General features: G+C 45.5%; 1 protein-coding gene across 1 annotated transcript; it reads left to right on the top strand.

Moving 5' to 3' along the window:
• Positions 1-2,047: 2,047 nt before the first annotated feature.
• Positions 2,048-24,508, top strand: SELENON (selenoprotein N). The gene is made up of 2 exons (XM_040352234.1): positions 2,048-2,175; positions 22,479-24,508. Exons 1-2 carry the CDS (start codon positions 2,106-2,108, stop codon positions 24,173-24,175), a joined length of 1,767 nt encoding a protein of 588 aa, XP_040208168.1. The 5' UTR covers positions 2,048-2,105; the 3' UTR covers positions 24,176-24,508.
• Positions 24,509-25,904: the final 1,396 nt, after the last annotated feature.

Genomic DNA, 25,904 nt, shown 5'->3' with positions numbered 1-25,904 from the left:
AGAAAGCGTCATTTACGTGGGGTCACAATACATTTACATAACACACGCCCACATCTTCCACATTTGAATTAGGCGGGCTTACGGGAGTTGTCCGGCCGCCATGGGAGAGACCTGTCAAAGTGGGCCAGTCTGGATGAAGTCCAGGGCCAAATTTCTGTCCCAGTCCAGCCCTGGTTGCTTCTACAGAACAAACGCCTGTAGAAGCAACATTTTTTTGTGCCAGTGTGCATGGAGCCTAATTCATCCCAAAGGTGTTCTATCGGGTTGAGGTCAGGACTCTGTGCAGGCCAGTCAAGTTCCTCCACCCCAAACTCGCTCATCCATGTCTTTATAGACCTTCCTTTGTGCACTGGTGAGCAGTCATGTTAGAACAGGAAGGGGCCGTCCCCAAACTGTTCCCACAGAGTTGGGAGCATGAAATTGACCAAAATGTCTTGGTATGCTGACGCCTTCAGAGTTCCCTTCACTGGAACTAAGGGGCCAATCCCAACCCCTGAAAAACAACCCCACACCATAATCCCCCCTCCACCAAATGATTTGGACCAGTGACATGGGTGCGGATGAGACCTAGGGGTGCTCTATGCACAGATTGTAGAGTCCAGGGGTGCACTATGTACATAGTGTACAGTTCAGGGGTGCGCTATGCACAGATTGTAGAGTTCAGGGGTGCACTATGTACAGAGTGTAGAGTTCAGGGGTGCTCTATGTACAGATTGTAGAGTCCAGGGGTGCACTATTTACATAGTGTACAGTTCAGGGGTGCTCTATGTACAGAGTGTAGAGTTTAGGGGTGCTCTATGTACAGAGTGTAGAGTTCAGGGGTTCTCTATGTACAGAGTGTAGAGTTCAGGGGTGCTCTATGTACAGAGTGTAGAGTTCAGGGGTTCTCTATGTACAGTGTGTACCGTTCAGGGGTGCTCTATGTACAGAGTGTAAAGTTCAGGGGTGCTCTGTGTACAGAGTGTAGAGTTCAGGGGTGCACTATGTACAGAGTGTGAGTTCAGGAGTGCTCTATGTACAGAGTGTAGAGTTCAGGGGTGCACTATGTACAGAGTGTAGAGTTCAGGGGTGCTCTATGTACAGAGTGTAGAGTTCAGGGGTGCTCTATGTACAGAGTGCAGAGTTCAGGGGTGCACTATGTACAGGGTGTAGAGTTCAGGGGTGCACTATGTACAGAGTGTAGAGTTTAGGGGTGCGCTATGTACAGAGTGTAGAGTTCAGGTGTGCTCTATGTACAGAGTGTAGAGTTTAGGGGTGCGCTATGTACAGAGTGTAGAGTTCAGGTGTGCTCTATGTACAGAGTGTAGAGTTCAGGGGTGCTCTATGTACAGAGTGTAGAGTTCAGGGGTGCTCTATGTACAGAGTGTAGAGTTTAGGGGTGCTCTATGTACAGAGTGTAGAGTTCAGGGGTGCTCTATGTACAGAGTGTAGAGTTCAGGGGTGCTCTATGTACAGAGTGTAGAGTTCAGGGGTGCTCTATGTACAGAGTGTAGAGTTTGCATCAAATGCAGCCACTGTGCCCATCAATTAACCCTGTACTAGCAAGGTGTACCTAATAAACTGGCCGGTGAGTGTATATGAATGGTTCTCATTGGAAAACATGGAGTCGATGTCCAAAGTCGCATACGTGTGAATGGGGGGGTGGAATCGCTGGTGACGATTTCTGACAATCATGAAAAGAAAATTCCGACCTTCACTCCTGGAAGTCAAGGAAGCCCCCCCCCCCCCCCCAATCACATGTAATAAGTGCCCCCCCCCCCCCCCCCCAGGGACAATGTTCTCATCGCCATTCACAGCCAAACACAACATCTGCACCAGATGTCGCCTCTCTCCCCCCCCCCCTCCCCCTGCTGGGTGTGCAGCGAATTCCCTCCAGCGCTGCGAGGGTTAACCTAGTGGGAGTGGCCGCTGGAGGCACTTCCCCTGGACTGTACCACTATACCAGGAATAAGGGGGGGAGAGGGGGAGATCAGCTCTTATTCTTCACATTCATCACTCTTCTTATTGGCATTTTAATTAAAACAGGGGGGGATGATTGTACAGGGACCCACCAGGGCAGTTCAGGGGGGTAAATTCCCACTTAGGCAGATTTGGGACCCCCCTCCATGAGGCCAGCAGATGTGGGCTGCCTGTGTGAAGGGTGCAGAGCTTCTCATTCTGGCTGGAGAGAGGGAGGTGAGCGGATCTTTTCATTGTCCTCATCTTGTTACATTGTATCGGTGTGGGTGGGATTCACATACAATCTTCCCTTTGTTTATAAACACGTCTCTGTGTGATTAGAATTGAGATACATTGTTTTCCTGATGTTTGTAAACAGATCTCAGCGATTGGACAGGAATGTCCCCGACGTGTTATCGGCACATCTGGATCACGCTCTCCAGTCTAGACGTATTGCTGCGTCCGATTCTGCGATCGCTGTGTCCGATTCCATGATCGATGGGTCCGATTCTGCAATCACTGAGTCCGATTCCATGATCGCTGGGTCCGATTCTGCGATTGCTGTGTCCGATTCCATGATCGCTGCGTCCGATTCCATGATCGCTGTGTCCGATTCCATGATCGCTGTGTCCGATTCCATGATCGATGGGTCCGATTCCATGATCGATGGGTCCGATTCTGCAATTGCTGTGTCCAATTCCATGATCGCTGTGTCCGATTCCATGATCGCTGTGTCCAATTCCATGATCGCTGTGTCCGATTCCATGATCGCTGTGTCCGATTCCATGATCGCTGTGTCCGATTCCATGATCGCTGTGTCCGATTCCATGATCGATGTGTCCGATTCTGAGATCGATGTTTCCGATTCTACAATCACGGTGTCCGATTCCATGATCGATGGGTCCGATTCTGCGATCACTGCGTCTGATTCTGCAATCACTGAGTCCGATTCCATGATCGCTGGGTCCGTTTCTGTGATTGCTGTGTCCGATTCCATGATCGGTGTGTCCGATTCCATGATCGCTGTGTCCGATTCTGAGATCGCTGTTTCCGATTCTGCAATCACGGTGTCCGATTCTGTGATCGCTGTGTCAGATTCTGAGATCGCTGTGTACGATTCCATGATCGATGGGTCCGATTCTGCGATCACTGCGTCCGATTCTGCGATCGATGTGTCCGATTCTGCGATCGCTGTGTCCGATTCCATGATCGCTGTGTCCGATTCTGCGATCACTGTGTCCGATTCTGCGATCACTGTGTCCGATTCTGCGATCACGGTGTCCGATTCCATGATCGCTGTGTCCGATTCTGCGATCACGGTGTCTGATTCTGCGATTGCTGTGTCCGATTCCATGATTGATGGGTCAGATTCTGCGATCACTGTGTCCAATTCCATTAAAGATGGGTCCAATTCTGCAATCGATGTGCCCGATTCTGGGATCATGGTGTCCGATTCCATGATCGCTGTGTCCGATTCCATGATCACTGTGCCAGATTGTGGGATCATGGTGTCCGATTCCATGATCGATGTGTGCGATTCTGCAATCGCTGCGTCCGACTCTGCGATCACGGAGTCCGATTCTGCAATCACGGCGTCCGATTCTGCGACCGCTGAGGGTTCAGCGAGCAGGATTGTTTTAGAAACATGGTCCAATGCACAAGCATGGGGGGGAGGGGGGGGCAGATAGCCTTTGAAACAACGTTTCCAGGTGGTGAATATTGTGCGCAATTGTTTGTGAAAGACGGCAAAATAGACAGAATGAAAGATGGTGACTGGTGCACAAATACTGCAATCTGATTGTACAATCTCCTTTAGGGCTATTTCACGTCGGTGGCCAGAGGGCGGAAAAAACAGGCAGTTGAGACACGTTTTTTTACCGCCACCCCCCGACGGCCGGGCGAAATTCAACAATTGCAGCCGGACTGGGCTGTGCGCATGCCACAGCCGCAATGCTTTATCGTTTTCTCTCAGTTTGCGCTGCCTGTTCAATGTGCCTGTTAAGGGCAATGGGAGTTCACCGCAACCCTGCGCCAAATGATTGGCATGCGTTGGCAGTGCGTTATTTTAATACAAAGATTGTACGGGCAGATTGTAACGTGTGGTGGCCCAAAAATTCCAGGTACATTTTTGTGAAAATGGTCAGTTGCAGGAGTATCACACAGGTTTTTTTGTTTTTTAAATTGGCCATACACTATACAATCTGCTTTAGATCAACTGTGTAATATTAGGGCATGTGCCCCATTGAAATTTAAATTGATTGGATTTTACAGGTTTGGCGTTATATTTTTTGACAAATATATATAATTTATTATTATTATTTATTTATTATATATATATTGTATATGTATGTGTGTGTATATATATAATATATATATATATATATATATATATATATATATATATATAATTATAATATATATAATTATTATTTTTATACACAATGGGCTGGATTCAAGAAGCAATTGCGCCTGTGTAACCATAGTTACACAGCACAATTGCTTACTTGCCCCGGCGTAACGAGTTCTCCTGATTCAGAAAGCTCGTTACGCCGACTGCAGCCTAAGATCTGCGCGGCATAAGGCTCTTATGCCTGCATATCTTAGGCTGCATACTTGCGGTGGCCGCTAGGTGGCGTTCCCGTTGTGCTCAGCGTATAGTATGCAAATTGCATACTAACGGCGATTCACAACGTTACGCGAGCCCTGCGTCCGCAGTTTACGTCGTTTCCGTACGGCGGTTTTCGCGTAAGGCTGCCCCTGCTATTAGCAGGGGCAGCCAATGTTACGTATACCCGTCGTTCCCGCGTCGCGAAATTTCAAATTTACGTAGTTTGCGTAAGTGAATCGTGAATGGCGCTGGACGCCGTTCACGTTCACTTTGAAGCAAATGACGTCCTTGTGACGTCATTTGCCGCAATGCACGTCGGGAAAGTTTCCCGACGGAGCATGCGCTCTACGATCGGCGCGGGAATGCGCCTAATTTAAATGATTCCCGCCCCCTACGGGATCATTTAAATTGCGCGCGCTTACGCCGGGCATTTTGCCGGCGCGCCCACGCAATTTACGGAGCTACTGCTCCGTGAATCGAGGGCAGTGCAAGAAAATTGCGAAAATCGTTGCCCTGCGCCTCCGTAATAAATGCGCAAATCTAGCTGAATCTGGGCCAATGTATATAGCGTTTTACAATGATAGATATATACAGTGTGTATATATATATATATATATATATATATATATATATCTTTTTTTTTTTTTTTAAAGGTTTGCCCTTTATATTGTTTTGGTACAATCAGATTGTAATGTTTATGGCCACCCTTACATGCAGGGCTGCTGATAAGGCAATAACAATTCAAAAGGGGGGCTTCTCTTCCATTTTCTTCCTCCCAGCTGCACTCTATTCCAACCCCCTGCGACCCCCCCCAGCTTCTCTCCTCTCCCAGCAGCAGCTGCTGTGGGGACACAGGAGGATGTTTTAGGATGGAGAGTGGAGGGGGGGGGGGGGTTGCGGTAAATATGTCCTATTTACCAACCCCTTTCTTTCCTGAATGATCACAGTGAGTGATTGGCATGGATCACTCACCGTGTCCATTCATCACAACATTAAAATAAATTGTGATGCTGTGCTTCAGGAAGCCTCAGAGCTCTTTCCATTCATTCACCGCCCAGCTGACGTTGCAGTTTCTTTGTCTCAAATGTGAGACATCAGGGGTCTGTTTAGACCCCTGATATTTCCCCAAAGCCCCCTAACAACAAAAAAAAAGGAAGGGGTTGACAGGGAATCCGGCGGCGGGTGATTTGTCGGGCGAATGGCTGGTGTTGGCACTTTTATCCTCCCGACACCATGCTTTATATGGTGTCAGGATGATTGAATCACATTATTTCTATTACTACATAATCCAACTCGCCATAATGCAGAATTAAAGGGAGGCCTGAGCTTGTCACTTGCCACCTGGAGCCTGCCACCAGATGCAGCGTGCCACTTGCGACCATATGCAGCAAGTCACTTGCCACTCGTAGCCTGCCAGCCGATGCAGCGTGCCACCTGCCACCATCGCTGCCACCAGATCCAGCTTGTCACCATTGTCTGCCACCAGATGCAGAGTGCCACTTGCCACTGTCACCTGCCACCAGATGCAGCGTGCCACTTGCCACCATATGCAGCAAGTCACTTGCCACTCGTAGCCTGCCAGCCGATGCAGTGTGCCACCTGGCACCATCGCTGCCACCAGATCCAGCTTGTCACTTGCCACCATTGTCTGCCACCAGATGTAGAGTGCCACTTGCCACTGTCGCCTGCCACCAGATGCAGCTTGCCATTTGCCTCCCGTAGCTTGCCACCAGATCCAGTTTGTCACTTGCCACTATTGTCTGCCACCAGATGCAGCGTGCCACTTGCCAGATACAAGCAGATGTAAACTCAATCACTACAATTCCATATAAACAAAATTATTATTTCCAAAAGCTATTTCCCGTATTTTGAAATCTGCAGCTTTTTTTAACCCAGGGGTCCTCAAACTACGGCCCGCGGGCCAGATACGGCCCACCAGGGTCTTTTGCCCGGCCCTCCTGGCCTTTTGGGCACAGGTCAGGCTGCATTACTGGGCACAGGTCAGGCTGCATTACTGGGTCCTGGAGAGACTGGCTGCATTACTGGGCACAGGTCAGGCTGCATTACTGGGCACAGGTCAGGCTGCATTACTGGGCACAGGTCAGGCTGCATTACTGGGCACAGGTCAGGCTGCATTACTGGGCACAGGTCAGGCTGCATTACTGGGCACAGGGCAGGCTGCATTACTGGGTCCTGGAGAGACTGGCTGCATTACTGGGCACAGGGCAGGCTGCATTACTGGGTCCTGGAGAGACTGGCTGCATTACTGGGCACAGGGCAGGCTGCATTACTGGGTCCTGGAGAGACTGGCTGCATTACTGGGAACAGGTCGGGCTGTATAGATGGGCACTGATCAGGCTGCCTTGCTGGGAATTGGTCAGGCTACATTGCTGGGCAGACTACATTGCTGGGCACTGGTCAGGCTGCGCTGCTGGGCATTTATGAGGCTGCATTGATCCGGCCCCCCAAGAATCTGAGGGACAGTGAACTGCCCCCCTGTTTAAAAAGTTTGAGGACCCCTGCTTTAACCCCTATAAAACTGGGCACTTTTACCCCCCTTCCTGCCCAGGACAATTTTCAGCTTTCAGCGCTGTCACACTTTGAATGACAATTTCACGGTCCTGCAACGCTTTTTCTATTTTTTTTATTGCATACTGTTACAAGAGTAACACTGCACTACTCTGAGGAGGAGATCCGTATTTTTTCCCACACTAGGATTGCTTATAGCGGTGAATTTCATTGTTCTAAGCAACAATGTTTTTCCAAATGAAATGCATTCATTCAGTTTTGTGATTGGCCTTGTATGCACACCTCCCAACTTTTTGAGATAGGAATGAGGGACACCTATCACCAAAAGCATGCAGGCATTGGACACACCCCCTGCCACACCCCCTTAAAGGAGAATTAAACCCACAACTGCTTTTGGTACCACTACTATTCCTTTTGTATTGGCTTTTGAAATTTACAAATGCAGCAATTTAGAAATCGGATGAAAGGTTTAGCGCTGGAAAACACTTTTTAATAAATAAAAAGTGTATTTTATATACATCCAGGGCTTTTTTTCAGGGGGAACTCAGTTCCACCACCTCTGGCTCAGACCCTTTGGTGCCTGCTCACCACAATCACTTGTAAACACAGAATTCTGGTTTCTGTGTTTACAAGTGACAGCTCTGCACTCTGTGTGTAACCCCCCTGAACTCTGCACTCTGTATGTAATGCAATCCTGGAATTTAATGCCCCTTTAAGACCCTTCTAGTGTTTGTGAAATCTGAACGGGGTCGTGGTTGAGTTCCTGCACCTATTTTCTGAGAACACTTTCCCTTTAAACATCTGTCAGTGGGTATTGTGATACTGGTGCAGCGCTGCCATAGAGCGGCATAGGGACAGATCCAGGAATGGAGCCTCACTCTTCTCCGGTACTGCAGTCCCTCGCTGTGCCGCAAGATTGATACGTCTCCCCCGCCGCCCCCTTCCCTTCCGCCCTGGAACATGTGAAGGTCAGTGACTGAGGTTGAGGCCTGCAGGCTAAGATTGTGTTTAATTAGATTTTCATGAGCTCTGTGAATGGTCCAGTGCCCAGTCCATTCATTTCAGTAACTATTTATGTGTTCAGATTAAAGCCGACCTTCCCCCTCCCCCTATCACTTGCCTCTTACAAAACTGGAAATGATCATTTTTGGGGAGAAAGGGGGGGGGGTGCGTATTTTTTTTTTTTTTGGCAGGTTTGGTTAATGTACGTATTAGTTCCTCAACCAGTCTTCAGGGCAATATGCACCAAACTGCGCATGCACTGGGAACTCTTTGCTGCACTGTTCATTGTCGACATCCAGGCCCGTCGGAACCCGACAGGCAAAGCAAACAACTGCTTGGGGCCCCGAGCTGGCCAGGGGCCCTTGCCGCACCGATGCTTCCTCCTGCAGTCCGGTCGGCCGCGCGGAACAGGAAATTCAGTTTCCTGTTCCTGGCCGGACTGACAGGAAGTGCACACACTGAGTGTTCGCTTCCTTTCAGTCCTGCCCGGGAACAGCAAACTGAATCTCCTGTTCCGCGCTGCCGACCGGACTGCAGGAGGAAGCATCGGTGCGGCAAGGGCCCGCCTTGCTGGGGCCCCTGGCCAGCTCAGGGCCCCTAGCAGTTGTTTGGTTTGCTTGTCGGGTTCCGACAATGGCTGGCGTCTTGTTAGGATAAAGGTAGACTGTCTTGAGCAGGGGATGGTGGGGAGAGTTGTGCTGCCCATACACGTGCATGCATGTTTGTAATTTTTTTTTTTCTATGCTTGGGGCCCCCAAATTCCTTCAAACGGCCCTGTCGACATCTGAAGGTAAATGGGACGACAATTGTGCAGGTCGGACCAAGTGCAATCAAAGCAAGGACTGTGCCCATCGAAGACCCTACGTTCCCATAGAGTTGGCATGTCTGATAGCAAATGATGAAACTCTCTGTCCTTGAGCAGTTCCAGGGTCATTATTAATTTTTTGGGAGGGGGGAGAATAAGCTCCTTTAACCACTTCCCGCCCGGTCAATAGACAATTGACGTCCGGGAAGTGGTTGTTAAATCCTGACTGGACGTCTATTGACGTCCAGCAGGATAACGTGCCGGCGCGCGCCTGTGGGGGCGCGCAGTGTGGCAATCGGTGATGCTGGGTGTCAATATGACACCCTGCATCTCTGATCTCGGTAAAAAGCCTCCGGTCGAGGTTCTTTGCCACGTGATCAGCCGTGTCCAATCATGGCTGATCACGATGTAAACAGGAAGAGCCATTGATCGGGTCTTCCTCACTCGCGTCTGATAGACGCGAGTAGAGGAGAGCCGATCGGCGACTCTCCTGACAGGAGGGTTCGCGCTAATTGTTTATCAGCGCAGCCCCCCCTCGGATGCCCACACTAGACCACAAGGAAGCCGCCAGGACCACCAGGGAAGGGGGCAACATGTGGATGGCCAGGTACATCCCCCATGGCCGTCCACATGTAAAATAGGAACATGTAACATGTAAAAATAGGCACAATAGATGCCAATCAGTGCCCACAAATGGGCACTAACTGGCAACATGGGCACTGATTGGAAAAATAGTAAAGAAACAAGTGCCACCCCTCAGTGTCCATCAGTGCCACCCCTCAGTGCCCATCCATGCCCAGTGCCCATCTGTGCCACCCATCAGTGTCGCCTATGAGTGCCCATCAGTGTCGCCTATGAGTGCCCATCAGTGCCACCTATGAGTGCCCATCAGTGCCGCATACCAGCGCCGTTTATCAGTGCCGCCTATCAGTGTCCATCAGTGCACCTCATCGGTGCCCATCAGTGCCACCTCATCGGTGCACGTAATTGAAAAAGAAAACATACTTATTTACAAAAAAATTAACAGAAAAAAATAAAAACTTAAATTTTTTCTAAATTTTCGGTCTTTTTTTAGTTGTTGCGCAAAAAAAATAAAACTCGCAGAGGTGATCAAATACCACCAAAAGAAAGTTCTATTTGTGGGAACAAAATGATAAAAAATTGTTTAGGTACAGTGTAGCATGACCGCGCAATTGTCATTCAAAGTGTGACAGTGCTGGGGGAGCCACGCCCCCCTGGGAGGAGCGGCATGAAGGAAAGGTTTTTAACACCTTAAGTGCTGTAGAATTCTGCCTAAATCTCCTGGTAGGAAGAAGCATAACCCTAAGGTCAATGAAGGCTGTGTCCGTCTATGAACGAAAGAGAAATTGGCTTGGGCAGGAAGCTGCGTAAGTGCCTGGTATGGAAGTGGTTAAATAGTAAGAATTAAAGGCACCCAGGCCACCTAGAAAATAAGAGGTGGCAGTGGTGTGCACAGTGTGCTGTGGAGGATTGTAGTTGTGGCACAATTGTGCCAACGGTAGTAGGGTATTAAAACTTGAGGCTTTGTACAGAGTTCATCAATATGTAATGTATGGGTGTCAGGAGCATGTAATGTAAATAAGGCAGAGGTCAGGAGTGGGAAACACACAGATTGCATGGTAGGGGAGTGACCAGGATACAGATTGCAGGGGTCAGGAGTATGTAGCATATAAATTACAGGAGTCAGGAGTATGTAGCAGATTCATTGCAGGGGTCAGGAATAGATAACGCACAGATTGTAGGGGTCAGGAGTATGTAATGTTAATAGTGTAGGGAATAGGAGTGGGTAACACATGGACTGCATGGTCCAGGAGTGGATAGCTTACAGACAGGCAGTGCCCAGTGGCCCCATGATATTTTTGCATTACATCATACTTGCCAACTGTCCCAGATTTGACAGGACAGTCACGCTTTTTACTGAGCTGTCCCAGGATGACCGTGTACTGTGCCCTCCTGATCCCAGTATTGTGCCCTCCTGGCTCCTCCCATACTGTGCCCTCTTTCGCCCCAGTCTGAGGTCCAGAGCGCTCTGGAGTTTGGTTTTCATCAAGGATGTCTCTGTACATTTCTGCATTCGTTTTTCCCTCAATCCTGACTAGTCTCCCAGTTCCTGCAGCTGAAAACCATCCCCACAGCATGATTGTGCCACCACCAGGCTTCACAGTAGGGATGGTATTGGCCAGGTGATGGGCGGTGCCTGGTTTCCTCCAGACATGACGCTTACCATTCAGGACAAAGAGTTCAATCTTTGTGTCATCAGATCAGAGAATTTTGGTTCTCATGGTCTGAGAGTCCTTCAGGTGCCTTTTGGCAAACTCCAGGCGGACTGTCATGTGCCTTTTACTGAGGAGTGGCTTCAGTCTGACCACTCCCCCATACAGACCTGATTGGTGAAGTGCTGCAGAGATGGTTGTTCTTCTGGAAGATTCTCCTCTCTCCACAGAGAAAACACTGGAGTTCTGTCAGAGTGACCATCAGGTTCTTGGTCACCTCCCTGACTAAGGACCTTCTCCCCCGATCACTCAGTTTGCCCGGGTGGCCCGCTCTAGGAAGAGTCCTGGTGGTTCCAAACTTCTTGCCTAGGATGAATGATGAAGACCACTGAGCTCATTGGGACCTTCAATGCTGTAGAAATGTTTCTGTACCCCTCCCCCGATCTGTGCCTCCATAAAATCCTGTCTCCGAGGTATACAAACAATTCCTTGGACTTCATGGCTTGGTTTGTGCTCTGACATGCACTGTTACCTGTGGGCCCTTATATAGACAGGTGTGTGCCTTTCCAAATCATGTCTAATCAACTGAATTTACCACAGGTGGACTCCAATCAAGTTGTAGAAACATCTCAAGGATGATCAGTGGAAACAGGAGGCACCTGAGCCAAATTGTCATGACAAAGGCTGTGATGCTTATGTACATGGGAGGAGCCTGTGTTACTTGTGTACACGGGAGGAGCCTGTGATGCTTATGTACATGGGAGGAGCCTGTAATACTTATGTACATTGGGATTTTTATTTATTTATTTATTTACTTTATAAATTTGCAAATATTTTGAAAAAACTATTGTCATTATGGGGTATTGTTTGTAGAATTTTGAGGAAAATAATGAATTGATCAACAAAAAGTGGAAAAAGTGAAGCGCTGAGCAGGGGCGGACTGACAACTCATGGGGTCCCCGGGCAGTAGGAGATTATGGGGCCCCCGGGCAATAGATTATGGGTATACACACACACAGAATACACATACACAGAATACACATACACAGAATACATATACACAGAATACATATACACAGAATACATATACACAGAATACACATACACAGAATACACATACACAGAATACATATACACAGAATACATATACACAGAATACATATACACAGAATACATATACACAGAATACACATACACAGAATACATATACACAGAATACACATACACAGAATACACATACACAGAATACACATACACAGAATACACATACACATACACAGAATACACATACACAGAATACATATACACATACACAGAATACACATACACATACACAGAATACACATACACAGAATACACATACACAGAATACACATACACATACACAGAATACACATACACAGAATACACATACACAGAATACACATACACAGAATACACATACACAGAATACACATACACAGAATACACATACACAGAATACATATACACAGAATACACATACACAGAATACACATACACAGAATACACATACACAGAATACACATACACAGAATACACATACACAGAATACACATACACAGAATACACATACACAGAATACACATACACAGAATACACATACACAGAATACACATACACAGAATACACATACACAGAATACACATACACAGAATACACATACACAGAATACACATACACATACACAGAATACACATACACATACACAGAATACATATACACATACACAGAATACACATACACAGAATACACATACACAGAATACACATACACAGAATACACAGAATACACATACACAGAATACACATACACAGAATACACATACACAGAATACACATACACAGAATACACATACACAGAATACACATACACAGAATACACATACACATACACAGAATACACATACACATACACAGAATACATATACACATACACAGAATACACATACACAGAATACACATACACAGAATACACATACACAGAATACACAGAATACACATACACAGAATACACATACACAGAATACACAGAATACACATACACAGAATACACATACACAAAATACACATACACAGAATACACATACACAGAATACACATACACAGAATACATATACACAGAATACATATACACATACACAGAATACACATACACAGAATACACATACACAGAATACACATACACAGAATACACATACACAGAATACATATACACAGAATACACATACACAGAATACACATACACAGAATACACATACACAGAATACACATACACATACACAGAATACACATACACAGAATACACATACACAGAATACACATACACAGAATACACATACACAGAATACACATACACATACACAGAATACACATACACATACACAGAATACACAGAATACACATACACAGAATACACATACACAGAATACACATACACAGAATACACAGAATACACATACACACACAGACTCACAATTTACAGACACACAGAATACACATACACACACTGAAAAGGTACCGGAGAGGCGGGGCAGCTATAATCTTGAGATTTTTAGACCAAAAGGATGTCGGTAAGGGACATTTCAGGGACAGATGGGAAAAAAACACAGATTATTTTACATACTGTGCCTGGTTTTACTGAGGCTGGCAACCCTGATGGGGGGCCCCCCTAGTGGCATGGGGCCCTCGGCCAGTGCCCGAATGGTCAGTCCGCCCCTGGCGCTGTGAATATTTGCTGGGTGTTGAGACCCATAGCACTTGGCAAGCGATGCAGGGCCGGTACCTGCTGCACCAGATGATTTCGAGGAGGGGGGGTTGGGTCCCCCCCATCTCCCACTTATCTATGTCCCAAGCAGCTACTTGAAGCTATTCAGTATAGTGAAGCAATGATAATAATTGTCTTTCCACATAAAAAGTAAGTATAAAATGCAAAGATCACTTGAAGATGTCTCTTGTGACAGAACGATGAATATTCAGGCGCTCTTCTCGTAGTTCCACACAGACAAGTGTCTGAGATCCCATTAGTAGAATAATGGAGATGGACATAAAACAAGTACCAGATGAGCCCTCAGATGTCCTGAGATGTCACTTCTAGTCATACACAGAGGAATGAGGTTTCCTTGATGAAATAGTTCAATGCAACCATTCATCAAACACTGGCTGCTTGCTGGATTGAAAACTGGTAGCGCAGCATGATATACAGTGCCATGCAAAAGTATTCAACCCCCCCCCTATTTTTCATGTTTTGTTGCCTCACAGCCTGGAATTAACATGGATTGTTTGCGCATTTGCATCATTTAATTTACAGAACACGCCCACAACTTTGAAGATTTTTATTCTTATTGTGAAATAAACAACAAATCGGACAAAATAACAGAAAAAGTCAATGGCCCGGATTCAGAAAGACTTACGACGGGCGTATCTGTAGATACATCATCGTAAGTGCGAATCCGCGCCGTCGCAAATTTAAGCGTATGCTCAAACTGAGATACGCTTAAATGTTGCTAAGATACGACCGGCGTAAGTCTCCTACGCCGTCGTATCTTAACTGCAGATTTACGCTGGCCGCTAGGGGCGTGTACGCTGATTTACACCTAGAATATGTAAATCGCCTAGATACGCCTATTCACGAACGTACACCCGGCCGTCGCAGTACAGATACGCCGTTTACGTAAGACTTTTTCCGGCGTAAAGTTACCCCTGCTATATGAGGCGCAGCCAATGTTAAGTATGGACGTCGGGCCAGCGTCGAATTTTACGTCGATTACGTCGTTTGCATAAGTCGTTCACGAATAGGGCTGGGCGTAATTTACGTTCACGTCGAAAGCATTGGCTTTTTGCGGGTTAATTCGGAGCATGCGCACTGGGATACTTTCACGGACGGCGCATGCGCCGTTCGGAAAAAGCGTCATTTACGTGGGGTCACAATAAATTTACATAAAACACACCCACATCTTCCACATTTGAATTAGGCGGGCTTACGCCGGCCTATTTATGCTACGCCGCGGCAACTTTGCTTTGTGAATACTGCACTTGCCTGTCAAAGTTGCGGAGGCGTAGCGTAAATAGGATACGTTACGCCCGCACACAAATACGCGCTCCCTACCTGAATCTACCCCAATGTGCATAACTATTCACCCCCCTAAAATCAATACTTTGTAGAGCCACCTTTTGCGGCGATCACAGCTCCAAGTCTCTTTGGATAAGTCTCTATGATCTTGCCACATCTTACCACTGGGATTTCTGCCCATTCCTCCTTCAAGTTGGGTGGTTTGCACTTGTGAACAGCAATCTTTGAGTCTGACCACAGATTTTCTATTGGATTCAGGTCTGGGCTGTGACTAGGCCATTCCAACATATTTACATGTTTCCCCTTAAACCACTCAAGTGTTGCTTTAGCAGTGTGTTTGGGGTCATTGTCCTGCTGAAAGGTGAACCTCTGTCCTCGCCTCAAATCACACACATGGTGGTACAGGTTTTGCTCAAGAACATCCCTGTATTTAGCACCATCCATCTTTCCCTCAACTCTGACCAGTTTCCCAGTCCTGACTGCTGAAAAACATCCCCACAGCATGATGCTGCCACCACCATGTTTCACAGTGGGGATGGTGTTCTTTGGGTGATGTGATGTGTTGGGTTTGCGCCAGACAAAGCGTTTTCTTCGATGGCCAAAAAGTAAAATTTTTGTCTCATCAGACCAGAGCACCTTCCTCTATACATTTTGGGAGTCTCCCACATGCCTTTTCCATACTCAAAATGTGCCATTTTTTTTTTCTGAAAGTAATGTCTTTCTTCTGGCCACTCTGCCATAAAGCCCAACTCTTTTTTTTTTTTTTTTTTTTTTAGATTATAATTCTTTTTTATTTTAAAACAAATCAGTACAACACATATATATTAAAAAAAAAAAAAAAAAAAAAATACATAACAGAACATTATTACAAAACAACAGTCACAGTCCGTCTTATTATTATACATCCCCTTTAACCTTGTTGTCAGTATCAAACATATATCTCCTTCTTACATATCTCTCCCCTTCCCGAGCATCCCTGAGAGAGAAAGAAGAAAGGGAAAAAAAAAAAAAAAAAAAAACACAACAACCCACCCTACTTCCCTCTCCTCCGACCCTTCTCCATATTTCTGTGGTTTCTCATTAAATCCCACATATACCCAATCCAAGTTCCCGGGCTCCTTCTATACCATTCAGCCTTATCCCCATTAACCTTCCCCCCTGTGGTCCATATAGGACTTCCAGGGAGTCCAAGTTCTTAAATATTTTTCCCTTTTATATTGTGTTGTCAGGACTAACTCTTCTAATTTGCTTATTTCCCTAACTTTACATATCCACATCTCCGCTGTTGGTGGAACTGGTGACTTCCACCTCTTCGTTATACAGGCCTTAGCGGCATCTAATAGATGGCATATAGTCATTTCCCTATAGGCTTTTTCTGGTATTTGGTTTAAATGCAGAAGATAGAATTCCGGATCTTCCGGAATCTCATAATCTGAGCAAAACTGTAAAGCACTTTTAATCTCTGCCCAAAAACTCCTTAGCATTGGGCACTCCCAGAATATATGTAGCATCGTTCCTTTGCTTCTCTGGCACCTCCAGCATTTATCTGATACCTCTGCAAACATTTTGCTTAACTTTTCTGGTGTCCTATACCATCTTGTGAAGATCTTATAGTTTGTCTCTTGTATTCTCACACATATTGATGTTTCGTGTGTTCGCCTGTATATGCATTGTCGCTGTTCCGAACTGAAGGACTTCTCCAATTCCCTTTCCCATTCCTGAACGCACCTCAGAGGGCAACCTCCTGATCGTACTAATAACTCATAGCTTAATGAAAGACTATGTAGTAATGTTCCTTGTTCGTTACATATTTTCTCGAATTTCATGAGTGGTCTCTCAAAGCTCTCTGGATTTGGCAAAGTGTTCAGGAAGTGAACTATCTGAAGTGCATTCCAGAATTTCAAACGGAATACATTTCCTATTTCCATCAGTTCCGCTATGGTTACCCATCTTCCCATGTGGATATACCTTGCTACTTGTATACACTCTCTTTTTCTCAACTGCCGGAATGCTCCGTCTTCGTATCCCGATGGGAAGAGGGGGTTACCTATCACTGGGTATAGTGGGGAGGTCCTGGGCTCGATGCCCATCATAGGTAGTGCTGCTGCACAGATCCTCACCGTGTTACCCACTATTGGATTTTTATTCATTTCTTTAGGGAGTGAGGCAAACCACCACGGTGCTCTTTCTAGAGGTGTTTTGAATTGCGCCTGTTCGATTTGTACCCATAGCTTCGTATCTGAATGCCTATTCCAGTCTATTAGCCTGTTCAGATGTGTTGCGTAATAATATTTCCTTATATCTGGGACTCCCAGTCCTCCCTGCTGCTTAGTGCTCATTAGTTGTTTCCTATGTATCCGGGGGTTCTTATGTGCCCATATGAACTTAAAGATCACTCTCTGACACTGTTTAAAATACTTTGATGGAATATGTATTGGTAATGTTTGTAATAAATACAAGATTTTCGGGAGTATGTTCATCTTAATAATATTGCAGCGTCCTAGCCAGCTATGAAAACCCTGGTTCCACTTATCCAATAAGATCTTTACTTTCTGTAAGAGGGGTGGGAAGTTCAGCTCAAAGATCTTCTCCACCTTCCCTGCTAATTGTATACCAAGGTATGTCAGAGCATTGTCAGTCCATTTAAACTTAAATTTTTGTTTTAGATAGTTTATCGCTATATGTGGGACGTTTACCCCCATCGCTTCCGATTTATTAAAATTGATACGTAGGTTTGATAAAGATCCGTATCTCTCAAATTCCTTCATTAATTCTGGAATTGTAATCAACGGGTTTGTAAGACTGAACAACATATCGTCTGCATAGGCTGTAATTTTACAGTGGTTCTTCCCTATTTGTATGCCAGAAATATTAGAGTTTGCTCGTAGCGTACACAAAAAGGGCTCTAGTGACAGGGCAAATAGAAGTGGAGACAGAGGGCAGCCCTGTCTTGTCCCATTTGAGATTGTGAGGGGCTCGGACAGAATTCCGTTGGCCCGTACCTGGGCTGTTAAGCCTGAATACATGGAGAATATCCACTGTATTATTTTGTTCCCAAAGCCGCCATATTTTAGGACTGCCCTCATGTAACTCCACCTCACCCTGTCAAAGGCCTTCTCTGCGTCCGTATTGAGAAATACGCATTGCGTCTGTGTTGAGTTGGCTAACTGCACCAGGTTAATTGCCTTGATTGTGTTGTCTCGTGCTTCCCTGGTAGGGACAAATCCCACCTGGTCCAGGTTTATTAAGTCTGGGATATGTTGTTGTATCCTGTTTGCTAAGACCTTGGCAAAAATCTTCACGTCCGAATTTAATAACGAAATTGGTCGGTAGCTTCCACATAGGGCTGGGTCTTTCCCCTCTTTTGGTATCACCGAGATATATGCTAGCAAGGTATCTTTGGCTAAACTGGCCGATGTCCCTAAGGCATTAAATAGTTTAACCATATATCCTGATATCGAGGGAAACAGAATTTTATAATATTGACCTGTAAAACCATCGGGTCCCGGGGCTTTCCCCCTTTTCATTATGCTTACTGCTACTTTAATTTCCTCCTCGGTTATATCGTCATCTAATTTCTGTCTATCCTCTTCTGATAGTCTTGGTATTGCGGATTCTGTTAGATACAAATCAATTTGTTCTCTAGTCGGGGGCTTGCTCTGTATATTGTAAAGAGAGTTATAGTATTCCTGGAACTCCTTCGTTATATCATTTGGTTTTGTAACCCTGTGTTTCTTGGGTGAGTTAATATGTGGAATATAGTTACTCAGCTTCTGTTCTCTTAGTAGCCTCGCCAGTCTTTTCCCACACTTATTCCCTGACTCGTATTCAGCCTTTTTGCATCTCTGCATTGCCGCTTTTACTTTATAGTACAGGAGATCTGTGATTTCAGTTCTTTTACTAGCTAGTTCTTTCTCTACATTTGTTGACCATGTTTGCTTATGTTTGCCTTCCAAGATGGCTAGCTCCTTTAATAGCCTGTTTAACTTTTCAGTACGTTTCCTTTTGATCCTAGATCCATGTTTAATTAACACACCTCTAATAACCACCTTGTGTGCTTCCCATATAATTCCAGGGTCGCACTCTGGTGTGTCATTAGAATTGAAATAAAACCTCAATTCTTTAATTACATCTTCTAGGACCTCCTTATCTTCCAACAGGCTTTCATTTAGTCTCCACTGATTTGGTCTGGACTGTCTTAAATCTTTTAACTCATATACCAGGAAGATCGGGGCATGGTCCGACCATGTAATTGATCCAATTTTAGTCGACTGTACAGAGTGTAATTGGGCATGTGGAATGAGGAAAAGATCTATCCGGGAGTATATTTTATGTGGTGCAGAGTAGAACGTGTAGTCTCTTTCTTTATTGTGTAGCAGCCTCCATATATCAATCAGTTGACTTTTATACAGAGTTTGCATAATATGATTTCTCACACTGAAAGATGTGGATGACTTTCCCGATGAGGTATCCTCTTTGGGATCTAAGGGAATATTCAGGTCTCCTCCCATAATCAAATGTCCTTCTGTGAATTCTAATAGGCGTTTAATTGTTTTGTCTAGGAAGGTTCCTTGATGTTCATTTGGGACATACACTGTGGCGAATGTTACCCCTATTCCTCCTATTTTACCCTTCACGAATAAATATCTACCTTTCGGATCTCTCATGGAGTCTACATATGTCCATTGGATTCTCCCTGCTATCAGAATAGACACCCCCCTTGACTTTGCCTCTTGATTTGTCGCATGGTATGCTATTGGGTATTTCCTATTCTTTAATGTCGGAGTTTTGTCTTCTCTAAAATGTGTTTCCTCTATGGAGCGTCCGGCTTATTGTCGTCCTATGTACAGATACTCCGGTCTCTGCTGTGGAACTCTGCAGCTCCTCCAGGGTTACCTTAGGTCTCTGTGCTCCTCTCTGATTAATGCCCTCCTTGCCCGGTCTGTGAATTTTGGTGTGCGGCTGTCTCTTGGCAGGTTTGCTGTTGTGCCGTGTTCTTTCCATTTGGTTATGATAGATTTGATGGGGCTCCTAGGGATCATCAAAGATTTTGATATTTTTTTTTTTTTTTTAACCCTGACTTGTACTTCTCAACAACATTGTCCCTTACTTGTTTGGAGAGTTCCTTGGTCTTCATGGCAGTGTTTGGTTAGTGGTGCCTCTTGCTTAGGTGTTGCAGCCTCTGGGGCCTTTCATAAAGGTGTGTGTATGTAATGACAGATCATGTGACACTAAGATTGCACACAGGTGGAGATCATTTCACTAATTATGTGACTTCTGAAGGTAATTGGTTGCACCAGAGCTTTTTATGGGCTTCATAACAAAGGGGGTGAATACATACGCACATGCCAGTTATCAGTTTTTTTATTCTGAAAAATTGTTTTATCACACCCTAGTGCAATAGGCTGCACACACCTATGGTTATTGGACATCCACCAATCAGATTCAAACCTTCCTTGGAAGTCTGAATGTGAATGGTGATGAAAGAAGAATTTATAAACAAAGTTACAGGACAGCGCAGGCTTCAGGAAGGAAGTGTCCAGTGAACCTGTGAGGTGCCCCCTAAATTTTGGATGCAGTGGATTTGTGAGAATTTAACATTAAAGCCTACGTTTGGTCAAAAGTGTAAAAAAAATAAAAAACAGCACAAGGGACTTGATTTATTATCAGATTATAAGTCAGATGTGTCCCTTGTACTGCTGGCACCTGCATTCATTGAAATCTTCATTTTAGGTCTAGGCACTTATACGGTATGGGCTAGATTCACATAGAATTACGTTACTCCACGGCGGCGTAACGTATCCCATTTACGTTACACCGCCGCAGGTTTACAGCGTAAGTGCCTGATTCTCAAAACTCTTACCTGTAAACTTGCGGCGGTGTAACGTAAATCCGATCGGCGCAAGCCCGCCTAATTCAAATGGGGCGGGCACCATTTAAATTAGGCGCCTTCCCGCGCCGAACGTACTGCGCATGCTCCGTCGGGAAAATTACCCGACGTGCATTGCGCTAAATGACGTCGCACGGACGTAATTTGTTTAGACATTAACGTAAATGGCGTCCAGACGACTTACGCAAACTACGTGATTTTTTAATTTTCAAAGCGGGAACGACGGCCATACTTAACATGGCCTAGGGCTCAGCCCTAATTTTACGTGGCGTAACTCGACGGAAATGACGTAAAGTTAGATCGACGGGCAGCGCGGACGTTCGGGAATTGCCGTAACTAGTCATTTGCATATTCTACGCCGACCGCAATGGCCTCGCCACCTAGCGGCCAGCCTAGAATTGCATCCTTAAGATCCGACAGACCGTGTAAGTCCATTACACCTGTCGGATCTTTTGGCTATCTATGCGTAACTGATTCTATGAATCAGCCGCATAGTTAGGACGGGCGGATCACAGAGATACGACGGCGTATCAGGAGATACGCCGTCGTATCTCTTTTGTGAATCTGGCCATATATACTTAAGTATAAGCCGACCCGAAAATAAGCCGGGGGACCTAAATGATACCACAAAAAAATGGGAAAATGTGCCCATTTGCAGCCTCACTGTGCCCATTTGCAGCCTCACTGTGCCCATTGGCATGCCTCACTTTGCCAATCTCCATGCCTCACTTTGCCAATCTCCATGCCTCACTTTGCCAATCTCCATGCCTCACTGTGCCATAGACCATGTGACCTAGGCTGCTTGCATGCCTCACTGTGCCTCGTGTACCTGATATCCCGATCTCCCGCTGTGTCGCGCAGTCTTCCGATCTCCCGCTGTGTCGCGCAGTCTTCCGATCTCCCGCTGTGTCGCGCAGTCTTCCGATCTCCCGCTGTGTCGCGCAGTCTTCCGATCTCCCGCTGTGTCGCGCAGTCTTCCGATCTCCCGCTGTGTCGCGCAGTCTGCGGCCATCCAGTGTAACAAAGCCCCTCCTTGTCGTCCTCATCCGTGATCGGCAGAAGACTGATTCCCAGCAGTGAGTCAGTGTTCCACTACCACGGACAAGGAGGAGGCGGGGCTTTGTTGCACTGGACGGCCACCAACCAACTGCATGACACAGCGGAGAGACTCGAGTATAAGTCGAGGGGGGCTTTTTCAGCACAAAAAAATGTGCTGGAAAAACTTGGCTTATACTCGAGTATATACGGTACTTCCCTTTTTAGATACGAATGTACAAAGCCCAACATCCAAACATTTGTTTCATACTTGATGGTTTCAATATACATTTGATTTGCATTGTGTTGCCCAGCAAGTTTGTTACTAAAGTTTCTTGTTTATTGCAGATATGACCACTGACCTTCGGAAGAGGAAAAAAGACAAGGAGACGCAAAATGGCGTGCATCAAGAAAATGTGGACAAAGAAGAAAGCAAGGAAGAAAAGGATCCCTTGTTTTGGTATAAAGTCTTTAAAAGAACAACTATTGTTTTCTTCGCAATTGCTCTGCTAATTGGGGTAAAGCTGTACCGTGATAATGAACTGGTGAGGCAGCAGGAGGCAGCTCTTCGGGCACTTGGCACAGAGGGTCTTTTCCTTTTTTCTTCCTTGGATACCAACAAGGATATGTACATAAGCCCTGAGGAGTTTAAACCTATAGCTGAAAGACTCACGGGAATTACCCCAGTTTCAGACTACGAAGAGGAGGAGGACCTTGATCCCAACGGAGAAACTCTGTCAGTGACTGCCCATTTCCAGCCTCTACTCATGGAAACCATGACCAAGAGCAAGGATGGCTTTTTAGGTATTACCAACAGCGCTCTTTCGGGATTGAGAAACTGGACTGTCCCAGTAACACCAACTACTATTTTCTTTGCCAAGCAGTTTAAAGCCTTTCTCCCGCCAAAGCACAAACTGGATCTAGGAGATCCTTGGTGGATTATTCCAAGTGAGTTGAATATCTTCACAGGGTACCTGCCTAATAACCGAATTTATCCACCTCCTCCAAAGGGAAAAGAAGTTATCATACATAAACTGTTGTCCATGTTTCATCCACGTCCATTCATAAAAACCAGGTTTGCTCCTCAAGGCTCGGTGGCTTGCATCCGAGCCATTGGTGACTTCTATTATGACATTGTTTTCCGGATTCATGCCGAGTTTCAGCTTAATGAACCACCCAATTATCCTTTTTGGTTTTCTCCAGGTCAATTCGCTGGTCATATCGTCATTTCCAAAGATGGATCTCATGTGAGATCCTTCAAGATGTATGTCCCTAATAACCGGACTTTGAATGTCGATATGGAATGGCTGTATGGAGCAAGTGAAAGCAGTAATATGGAAGTGGACATTGGCTACCTGCCTCAGATGGAAACAAAGTCCATGGGTCCCTCTATCCCTTCAGTCATCTATGATGAGAATGGAGATGTCATCGACAGTCGTAGCTCCAACGGCGAACCTCTAGAGTTTGTATTTGATGAAATTATTTGGCAGTCTGAAATAAGTGCGAAGGAAGCTGCCAAAAAGCTTGAAGTCACCATGTACCCGTTTAAGAAGGTGTCCTACCTTCCTTTCACTGAAGCTTTTGATCGAGCCTTTGCTGAAAAGAAACTTGTGCACTCCGTCTTGCTTTGGGGTGCCTTGGACGATCAATCCTGCTGAGGTTCGGGGCGAACTCTCCGGGAGACCGTCCTGGAGAGTTTGCCCGTTCTCGCTTTGCTCAACGAGAGCTTCGTCAGCAGTTGGTCGCTGGTGAAGGAACTCGAGGAGTTTCAAAATAATCAGGAAAATAAACTGTATGCAACATTTGCTTCTCTTCACTTGGAGAAGTACAATTTCCCCGTGGAAATGATGATCTGTCTTCCCAATGGAACCGTAGTCCACAACATCAATGCCAACTACTTCTTAGATATCACTTCTGTGAAGCCAGAGGACGTGGACACCAGCTTGTTCAGTTTTGCTGACGGCTTGGAAGATGTATCGACTTCCACTTATGTGAAATTCCTGAGAGAAGGGCTTGAGAAAGCAAAGCCGTTTTTGGATTTATAGTTTGACACTCCACAAATATTGTGATAATGTCCATACGACACACCAGTAACTTCACTGTAATGTAAAGTACCGATGGGGCGGGGCCGCCAGCACCAAAGATATAGACCACTGAAACTACATTTTTAGCTTGGCCCCACCCCTTCTACTTTGGCAGTCTCCCTATTGGTCAATGAGGTTGTCCATTAGTAGGGTAAGCAATATGGAGGCTTGAGAGGCAGAATTGAGTGAGGTCAAATTGTGTTTTTACAGAAATTACAAGGTTTCTGTACTACTTCAGATCCCCATAACTGACTCCGCTGATCATTTTGATATGGTTTTCTCCCGAGGTAAAGTCTTAGGGCTAGATTCAGTAAGGGCAGCATATCTTTGTGCGGGCGTATGTTATTTACGCTACGCCTCCGCAACTTAGACGGGCAAGTGCATTATTCACAAAGCACTTGCTCCGTAAGTTGCGGCGGCGTAGGGTAAATGGAACGGCGTAAGCCCGCCTAATTCAAATGTGTAAAGGGGGGGGGGGGCGTGTTTTATGTCAATGTATGATGACCTGACGTGATTGACGTTTTTTATGAACGGCGCATGTGCCGTCCGTGTACATATCCCAGTGTGCATTGCTCCCAAGTACGCCGCAACGACGTATTGGTTTCGACGTGAACGTAAATTACGTCCAGCCCTATTTGCGAACGACTTACGCAAAAGACGTAAAAAATGCAAAAATCGAAGCGGGAACGACGTCCATACTTAACATTGCGTGCGCCTCATAGAAGCAGGAGCAACGTTACGCCGAAAAAGCCTTACGCAAACAACGTAAAAAAATACCGCCCGGCGCACGTACGTTTGTGAATTGGCGTATCTAGGTCATTTGCATATTCTACGCCGAAAACGCCACCTAGCGGCCAGCGTAAATATGCACCCAATGATACGACGGCGTAAGAGACTTACGCCGCTCGTATCTTAGCCTAATTTAAGCGTATCTGGTTTCCAGAATATGCTTAAATTTACGACGGCGTAGATTCAGAGTTACGACGGCGTATCGACTGATACGCCGGAGTAACTCTTACTGAATCTAGCCCTTATTATGTATTTTCTCATCTTAGATCAAACTGAATTGTCCAGGATGGTGACCAGATGACTTATTTTTCCAGAATAATGCTATTGAACTTAAGGTACTCAAATGCCCCGTACACACGATCGGACCTTTGTCCAACCAAAATCACATCGGAATTCCGACGGAGTAAAAGAGAACATGTTCTCTATCTAAACTCCGATAGAATTCATCGGAATTTCCGATGGGGCATACACACGGTCAGAATATCCGATGGTCCATCTGACTTTTTCCATCGAAAATTCCGATCGTGTGTACGAGGCAAAAGAGTTACCATAGGCCGGACTTTAGAGGCATGGAAAGCAATGGAGAGGTAGAAAAAAATAACAATTTTATTGAAAAAAAGTACATAGTATAGTCAAAAACTATTCAAGATTGATAAAAATCATATAAAATGATACAGTTTGTACAGTGAGCCCTTTTGCATCAACGCGTTTCACCGTTGGGCTTCTTCAGCTTTTTTCACAGGACAGATTAATATTTGCTTTTTATTGTTTTTTATGATATGTGCTTTTTTTTGTCGGATGTGTAATTTAGAATATATTTTGTTTCAGACAGTGAGACTCGTTCTCTTTTTGTTACTTCGTTGAACCTTGATCGTATCCTGAAGAAGCCTAACGGTGAAAC

The sequence above is a fragment of the Rana temporaria genome, chromosome 5 (genome assembly GCF_905171775.1).
Source record: "Rana temporaria chromosome 5, aRanTem1.1, whole genome shotgun sequence".
NCBI lineage: Eukaryota > Metazoa > Chordata > Amphibia > Anura > Ranidae > Rana > Rana temporaria.
The sequence above is the reverse complement of the archived record's forward strand: the minus strand, read 5'-3'. Positions and strand labels throughout refer to the sequence as shown.